The sequence below is a fragment of the Canis lupus genome, chromosome 38 (genome assembly GCF_048164855.1).
Source record: "Canis lupus baileyi chromosome 38, mCanLup2.hap1, whole genome shotgun sequence".
In the NCBI taxonomy this organism is placed as follows: Eukaryota; Metazoa; Chordata; class Mammalia; order Carnivora; family Canidae; genus Canis; species Canis lupus.
The window spans coordinates 717,230-726,431 of NC_132875.1; the positions used below are offsets into that span (position 1 = coordinate 717,230).

The window sequence follows — 9,202 nt, forward strand, 5'->3', positions numbered from 1 at the left end:
CTTACAGACGTCAGAAATGAGAATGCAAAATTCACATTTTCTTCCAATCTGAGGATGAAAATTTAGAGTCTTTAGGCAGGGAAGCTCTAAGGAGGCTCTTCCATTGTCGTTTGGTTTAACAAATGGCACCCAGAAAACTTCCAGCGTTCAATGATTCCCCAGAGAATGTTGAAGGGAAAACTGACTAATCCCCATGGTGTATGAGACACGGTCTTCTCTTTGGCCAACAAATTCTCTGAGTGTGTTACCATAGCTCTACTTGCTAATTGGGGAAATTATGGACAAGCACTGGGCACAATATGGTAATTAGCTCCCTATGGAGGAGGGGATCTCGGTTACCAACAAGGCACTGAGGTCATGCCAGTGCAGGATGGAAAAGCACCCTTGATGATGCTCATTGAGACGTTAGCTAAACTGTCCACAGAGAAGAGGCACGGGTGATAGTTTTCTGTGGAGTCATGTAGACATTTTCCTTATGTAAGGAAACTGAGTTTATAAAAGTTGAAAGGAGACCTCTGGTTCTTCTTTCTTTATGTCAAGACACTTTTGGCAAATCTCACCTAGAAAACTGCATAGAAGCGTTGCAGAAGTGTCTGAAAATAAAGAGGACTGCATGTCACTGCACACAAGCTCTATGATTTGAAGGATTATAAAATTTTTATTTTGATTTAGGGAATTTCATTTCCTAATTGAGAAGAATAATGACCATCCAAGCATTTCTTGTATGTCAAAATTTACGTTGTTGAGTTTTCTCATTGGTCAGTGATCTACTTATCCCACTATGATCAGAAGTGGGAAATTTGATGTGTCAGAAAGGACAACTGGATGGTGGAAACTGTGGGGTAGAGATGGAGGCCACTAAAAGGCAAGGACATAGAATATGCTTCATTGCTTCATAGGAGCGGTACAGAATTAGATATAGAAAGGAAAAAATGAGGGGTGCATGAGTGGCTTAGTCAGTTAAGCATCTGACTCTTGTTTGAGCTTAGGTCATGATTTCAGGGTCATGGAACGGAATCCTCTGTCAGCCTCCACTCTCAGCAGGGAGTCTGCTTAGGATTCTCTTTGGCTCTATCCATCTGCTGTTCCTCCCTTCGATAGATAGATAGATAGATAGATAGATAGATAGATAGATAGATAACAGATAGAAAGTAGGAGATGTCTTGTGAGTGCTGTGGGGGAGAGTCACACAAGGGTCACCCAGTAACAGGGCCTGTCTTTCCTTCCCAAACCCCAACCCTCCCTGCATAACAGGTCACTGCTCTTCCCGGGGAAGGTCCTATAAAAGAACAAACTCAAAGGACAGAGACCAGGACACTGGAAAGGTGGAGATGACATCTCTGGAGGAGCACTGGTGAGGACTTTGTTCCAGTCCAATGCAAGGTGTGTTTTCATTATATGTAAAGTTTAGAGATGGGCACTTCAAAGAGGCTAGAATAGGACTGAAAGCTCTTGATTTTGGGTCCATTTCAAATTGGGCTCTACCTTAGTCTTAGCAAAGGAGTAAGCATTGATAGAAGAAGTCTGGTTCTTTGCAAAAGTCTTTTAGACTCACAGAGTGCTATTTCAGCTGAAATGTAAAAATTTGGATAGTTGATACAATGGAGGAAACCAAGTGAGAGTCAGAAAAGCAGCAATTCTTTTTAAAAAATATTTTATTTATTTAGGAGAGTGAGTGATAGACAGAGATCACAAATAAGGGAGGGGCTGAGGGAGAGGGAGAAACCGGCTGCCCTGCTGAGGAGGAGCCTGACACAGGGCTCCATCAAGGGCCCTGGATCATGACCTGACTGGGCACTTAACCACCTGCACCAATCAGGTACTCCAGAAAAGCAGAAATTTTTAAGGATCTTTTGTCTCGCCGTGTAGAGAATGACATTAGAGAGATTGTTTTATCCCAAAATGTAGAAGCAGAGGGAAAAATTGCATTGTACATGATATTAAGGGAACAAGTTTGGAAAAACTCAGGACTCAAACTTCTGGGGTGGTCAGAAATAATTTAGAAGAAACCCTGGGATTATAGGTCACTTATTTCTTCAGCAAGCTTTCAGGCACGTGGTGTAGATGAGACGCTGCTGTAAGTCTGGTGATTGACAAGTTGTGAAGTTGAAGACAAACGCTTAAGGCTAGTGACCAAGGAGATTCTAAGGAACCCAAGAGAAAGTGACAGTTTAGAAGTTATAGGGGGGACTCAATGTGCACTTGTTGCTTTAACTGAGAATCTGCAGAAGGTCCCATTACAAGGAGAAAAAGACAACAACCACAGCATAAGGCTTGGACGATTCCCAGATTTAGAAGGTAGGATAACAATGACACGATTGTTCAAAGGTTCTCCATGCTAAAGCACATGTGAAGGAATCCACCGTTAGTTATGAGCAGAAAGGTACGTTTGGGAAAAGTGTGAGACACAGAGTGAGATTGCCTCAATTTGTAAATAATGCAGGAGTGAGGACATGGGAATGGGGTAAAGGTTAGTACTGATACGGAGCTGCACGCTTCCGACGATGGCAGAGACACCAAGACAGATGAAGGCTGTTTCCCTACATGAGGAATGTGTCAAAAGAGGGCGGGAGGATAATCCTCAGATATTGGAGCTGTTGCAAATGGAATATGTGTATTAGCAATAGGGATAAAACTATGACCACAGGAAATCCTAGTTAAGATAAAGTTTTCTAAAAATATTAGATTACCCAAGAATTAAGTGGAGACTGAGTAAATCTGGAGGATTGGAGCGGGGGCTAGAAGATAGGCTTTATGTGAGCAAATACCAATCCCTTCGAGTGAACACTTACCCAAACTCACTGCTACAATCATTGCAGATAAAATGGCACCATGGGTGTCATACTAATTCAAGCTAATTTTTGGTCAATTTGTGATCCTTTTCCTTCTCTGTCCTGCCACCTGTTCTCACTCACACCAGCCAGACAGCGCAGCTACGTTAGGAAGGAAAGTCTCTCTGTTCCTCCATCCCAAGATCTCTGGACGTGATCACACTGGCTTTGTCCCTAGGAGTCCACCCTCCATGGCCAATTCTTCCCGGGTCACTGAGTTCCTGCTGCTCGGTTTCTCCAGCTTTGGCGAATTGCAACCTGTGCTCTTTGTGCTCTTTCTCGGCCTCTACTTGATCATCCTGAGTGGAAACTTCACCATCATCTCGGTCATCCGCCTGGACCGCAGCCTCCACACGCCCATGTACTTCTTTCTCTGTGTCCTGTCCACCTCGGAAGTCTTCTACACAATTGTTATCCTGCCCAAGATGCTTATTAACCTGCTCTCTGTCCTCAGGACACTCTCCTTCACCAGCTGTGCCACACAGATGTTCTTCTTCCTTGGCTTTGCTGTCACGAACTGCCTGCTTCTGGGAGTTATGGGTTATGACCGCTACACTGCCATCTGCCAGCCTTTGCGCTACCCCGTTCTCATGAGCTGGAGGGTGTGTGCACAGCTGGCAGCAACTTGTATTATCAGTGGCTTCCTGGTATCTCTGGTGGCAACAACGTTGGTCTTCAGCCTCCCTTTCTGTGGCTCCAACAGGGTCAACCACTACTTCTGTGACATCTCCCCAGTCATCCGACTTGCCTGTGCTGAAACCTACATCAACGAGCTGGTCATCTTCATCTGTGGTGTCCTGGTGCTTGTTGTGCCTTTGATCTTCATCTGCATCTCTTATGGCTTCATTGTCCGCACCATCCTGAAGATCCCATCTGCTGATGGCAAGCGAAAAGCCTTCTCCACCTGCGCCTCCCATCTTATTGTGGTCATCGTCCACTATGGCTGTGCCTCCTCCGTCTACCTGCGGCCCTCAGCCAAATCCTCATCAGGTAAAGACAGGCTGGTGACAGTGACCTACACTATCATCACCCCACTGTTGAACCCTATGGTATACAGCCTTAGGAACAAAGATGTACAGCTGGCCATTCGGAAAATGATTAGGAAGACTGCGGTTTCTCTTAAGACTTTATAGTTAGATATTCAACTGTCCCCATTCATTTGAGTCAAATATGTCACTGATTTTTCAAGTTATGTTAGTTCCTGGTAATATCAGTCTACATCTCCTTGTCATCTTTTCCTCCTCTTGACTTGGGTTTCTCAAAACGCTCTTAAAAACCTATATCTCCTGCTCATTCTTTCACTTATTTGCCCCAAGCTGTGATTGTGCTCTTTCTTTAAAGTTATGTCCAGCTTAACAGGAGGTGCTTGAGTCTAAAGGTGGCTCAGGTGTGAGGGATGACATGGAAGTTATTTACTGTACTCAGGAGCAGAAGGTTTCAGCCTGACACTCATTAAGTCATGACTTTAAGGAAGTCATGGTTGTTCTCTTAATCTAAAATTTAACATATGTTACATAAAGATAGTATAATTTTCCTTTTTTTTATTTCACAGGGTTTTTGTTTGTATCTAATGAATAACTTGAAAGAAAGTACATATAAAATGTACAACTGCACAGAGTGTAGCTCATGGTAATCAAAGCTTTGTGCATCTTCATAAGGACCTTTTAATTCTTCCAATTCTCTGAAAATGATCCGTCTAGGTGCCTTTTCCAACTACCCCTTTAAACTACTTGTTATGGAACATAGAGACATGCTACATGAGAGAGTAGGGAAAATAACCCACCATCCAGTCCCTGGAGAAAGGCTGGGGAGGAGGTCTCCATGCCATTCCCCACGGAATTTGTTCAGAAGAGGGAGCGACCCAGTTCAGAGTGGTCATCAGGCCGGTATTTTACGAGAGACTGACTCTGGTGATCATCTTGCCCCACATGTTCCCTGTACAGAAGGTTCTTCCTCAGTACCCCTCATGGACTCCACCTTCACTGATCCGGTACCTGCTGCTTTCCCTTTGCTGTGGCACATGCTTGTCATTCTATGATTATCACCCTCTCTGTCTCTCGTATCCTCCACTGTTTCCAATCTTGGCTCACAGGTGTTTGAGGTGGTTATGACCACTGAGACCTTTCCCCAGATCTACATGACGGGTATTTGAGACACCTCGTCTTCTTGCTTATACCCTCTGCACATGCTAGAGCCCATCAGTATTCTCTTGAAGGCAAAATGAAACTACTTCTCTCCTGTTAAGTTTATTTAGATTTTCAAATTAAAGTGTGTAATCATCGAGGGCACCTGGGTGGTTCAGTAGGGTAAGCACCTGTCTCAGGCTCAGGTCTTGATATCAGGGCTCAGGGATAAAGCCCCACATCAGGCTCCTGCTCAGTGGAGTGTCTGCTCCTCCCTCTCCCCTGCTGCTCCCCTTGCTTATGCTCTCTCTCTGGTTCACTCTTCCCTGAAAGAAATATATAAATATATCTTAAAAAATAAGGGTATAATCATCAATAATGCTCTTATATTTAAAAATTACTACCCATATTCCTTCTTTCTCTCCTTTTTCAGGTTTTTGGATCAAATATTTTTATTATTTTCATTCTTAACCATTGAATACTTAAGGCATTTAAAACGCTGTCTATCTCTGGAAGTATGGCGTGGGCTCTGTTATTCATTCTGCTCTATTTTATTTTTTTCCAAAAGTGTTTCCAATATCATTTATTGACCAAATATTTTTAGGAATAAATAATTGTTTACTTATTATAGATATTTCCTTGGTAATATATAAGTAACTTTTGTTACTTATTTATAGGTTTATGTCTTTGTCAGGGACAGAATGTGACTGGTACATGTTTTATTCTTAGAATCCACTGCATTTTGTCCTTTTTCCAAATGTTTTCTATGATATAATTTTATTTGGATTAAAATCATATCATACAATGGATGTTATTTGAATTCTCTGATTAAACCATTTGAGTACGGGAGTTCATGATTTGCTTTATGTACAAGTCGTCATGGATTCATTGTGCTGATTTCAAATACTTCACTATTATACTTCTAGCAATACTGACTTATACATTTTGTTGTGGAATCTATTTTGTAAATGCTAAATAAACCTTTTGGGTCTCAACAAATATATATTCTTTCCTGAAACCCACTAAAACAATAAACACAGACGTACTCATCAAGAAGCAAACAGGAGAAGGGAATACACAGGAAGGATGAAAAGAAAAAAAAAGTTATAGAGCCTAAAACATTGATTCTAAGGAGAAAGACAAAGCTAAAAGCTGGGAAGCCTGTACAAGGAGGGAAACCCACCAAAAGCAAACCAGGTCATAGCCCAGAACTGTGTCTGCACATCCTCCTCTCATCAGGCTCCCCTGAGGCTGTGGAAAGAACACAGCAGGAGGCTCAATTCATGAGTTTGCAACTAGTGGCTCTCAAAGACTGGAGTTTAGGATTCCTCAGCATGGCTGGGATAGAACTCCATAGATTCCTCAGTGTAGCTGGGATGGAGCTCCAAGGGTGCAGCTGTCTTCCTGCAGAGAAAACAGCTGGTCACCAGGGGGCAGATGGCGTGATCTGAGGATCACCTAAGGTGCACAGAGAGAGACTGTTCACTCTTTTTTGGAGCACATGTGTGAAAAGATGAATTTGCAGACTTGTCTCTCCAGGGACAAAGGAGCTGAGAGGTGTCATTTCCTTCACCCACCCTCAGCAAAAGCACAGAGAGGCTTGCTGAGGGCAACCAACACAGACACTGGTTGTCTGGCCTGCCACACTCTTGCACTCTAGGACGATTGCCCTTCTTGGTCAAACAGATCAGACCTAGTTTGGCAAGACTCTCCCCCAGAGGATCACAGCAGGTCCATGCCACATCAAGCATCTAAGCTCAAGACAAACTTTTATCTTCCCTTAACCGTACAGAAGAATCCAAATTGGGGGTGTTTCCCAAAATAAGGGTTATTAACATATACATTTCATCTGAGTGACGCATTTACTGTCACTGGTAGGTAGGGCAAACATCTAATTACCAAACATCTACTCCTGCCCTATGAAGTCCATTTCTTTCCTCTGCTCCCAGAGCCCCACCCTTCTCCTTAGATCAGAAATACATATATACCCCATTTTGCTTGACTGTGTTTGGAATTCCCATGTCTATGGGAATTCTCCATATGGTCACCTGCTAATTTTAACTGACTTTCTCCTGTTAACCTGCATCATGTCCATTTCTTAATCCAGCTAGTTAGATCTTGGAGGAGAGGGGAATAGTTGCTCCCTGACCAAGGAATCTGGATAGACTCCAGGATTTTGACGATTTCTGTCCTTATAGAAGAGTACAGGAGAGACCCTTAGAAGTATTGTATATGAACTGTCAACAAAATATGACCAACACAATTTTCATGCTTGGATGATCAACATCCATACATGCCTTTCTTTTCAACTTTACATTTTCAAACAGTAGTAATTAATATGATGCTAATACGCCTCACACAATGAGTATCTGCATCCATCTTCCTAAAAAGGAGACACAGAGTGCCCCACGTTAAAATCTCTGATGGTCTTCTTTCAAGTTTTAATTATGAAGCAACACATCTTATAGGGCCTAGCATATTAGGAAAGGAGGGAAATGGTTCAACGTGAAAAGATATATGTAATTAAGCAACCAAGAAAACACAACTACTGCAATCCTCATTTCTGGAATTCATTACAAGACTGTCATTGCTATTTGTGTGTTGTTTTTTTTTCACCTATTGAACATTCTTTTGAACTTAGCTACCACATTTTCTAAGGCTCTAGTCATTGGCAACTTTGATTAAGTGAGTTTGTTTCCATCAAAATGTGCCTTTGTATGTGAAGTAATGAAACATGCCCTACCATCCCTCCTAGATTCCAGATGTACTCTTCCCCCCCCACCAGTAGTGTAGTTGTGACCCTATTTTCCATAAAGATTAGTACCCATAGGAAGACAGCAAGAGAGGAAGAAAAGAAGGAAGAACTCAACTACAAAACTGTCAGAAAACGATGAACCGAAGGGCAAGAATAAGTCTTTGCCTAGTTACTTTAAATGTCTAGGAAATAAGGCGTCCTAAAGAAAAGGCAGACTGGTTGAATGAAAAAACAAAAACAAAAAACAACAACAAAGACAAAAAGAGAAGAACCAACAATATCCTGCCTCTATGACACTTTCTGTAACTTTTAGGCTGCTCATAGACTAAAGGTAAAGAGGTGGAAAAAGATAATCCATTAAATTAATAACCAACAATAGGACAGGGCTGGTTCTCTCCACAAAGCCAAGACTGACTACAAATCAAAAAAGGGGCACTTGATGGGATGAGCACTGAGTGTTATGCTATATCTTGGCAAATTGAACTCCAATAAAAAATATATATACCAAAAAAAAAAAAAGAAAAAAAGTGTTAGAAGGTAAAAAGTCATTGTATATGATAAAAGTGTCAATTTAACAGGAAGATATCACAATTATAAAAAATGTTCGTCTTACATTAAATCACCAAAATAGAAAAAACAAATATTGACAGATCTGAAGTGGGAAACAGACAGCAATGACATAATGACATGAGACTTCAGTGCCCCACCCTCCGTAAAAGGATCTTTCAGACAGAATGTTGGCAGGGAAACAGAAGAATGGAGCAACACCATAGGACCAGGGGGCCTGCGTACAGAACTTTTTACCTCACTGCCAAGAATACACTTTCTTTTCCAGTGCAAGTGGAAAATCCTCCCAGATAGATCATTCAGTATGTCTCAAAACAATTCCTAATAAATTCAAGGACAAAATCATTCCAAAATTTTTTTCTGATTTCAATGGAATTAAACAAGAAATCAGAAAAAATAAGAAAAAGCGAAAATTCACTAATGTGTGGAAAACAAAAAACACCCACTCAGGTACAAGGCCTTCTCCACCTGTGCCTCCCACCTCATTGTGGTTACTGTGCATTACGGTTGTGCCTCTTTCATCTACTTAAGGCCCAAATCCAGCTACTCTTCAAGTCAGGACACGCTCATATCTGTGTCCTACACCATCCTCATTCTGCTTTTCAATCCAATGATTAACAGCCTGAGGAACCAGGAATTCAAGGCAGCCTTTCGAAGGGTAATGGGCCAGACTTCGTATCCTCTTCACTAAATTAATTTGTTACCATGAATTTTTAACTGGTCAGTGAATGTATGCCTTTTATGTCATTTTGATTGTATCAGTTGTATGCCTATAGTCTTTCCTTCTTTAGTGTTTTAGTGATTTCCTCTGTCAGCTTTTCCTAATTTTTTATTAATATTTCAATAATTTTTAACATTTTATATTTATTCACATTAGAGAGAGAGAAGAGAAGCAGAGGGATATGGACCAGCAGATTCCTTCCAGA

At 41.6% G+C, this 9,202-nt stretch overlaps 1 protein-coding gene across 1 annotated transcript; it reads left to right on the forward strand.

The window, feature by feature from the left end:
- Nucleotides 1-2,925: 2,925 nt before the first annotated feature.
- LOC140626834 (olfactory receptor 10R2-like) lies at nucleotides 2,926-8,967 on the forward strand. The gene is made up of 2 exons (XM_072814566.1): nucleotides 2,926-3,717; nucleotides 8,727-8,967. Exons 1-2 carry the CDS (start codon nucleotides 3,023-3,025, stop codon nucleotides 8,965-8,967), a joined length of 936 nt encoding a protein of 311 aa, XP_072670667.1. The 5' UTR covers nucleotides 2,926-3,022.
- Nucleotides 8,968-9,202: the final 235 nt, after the last annotated feature.

Excerpts from the sequence above, each read along its gene's own strand:
- LOC140626834 (XM_072814566.1), top strand. The coding sequence starts at position 3,023 with ATGGCCAATTCTTCCCGGGTCACTGAGTTCCTGCTGCTCGGTTTCTCC. Across the intron at positions 3,718-8,726 it reads ATCCCATCTGCTGATGGCAA|GTACAAGGCCTTCTCCACCT; the intron begins GCGAAAAGCCTT and ends ACACCCACTCAG.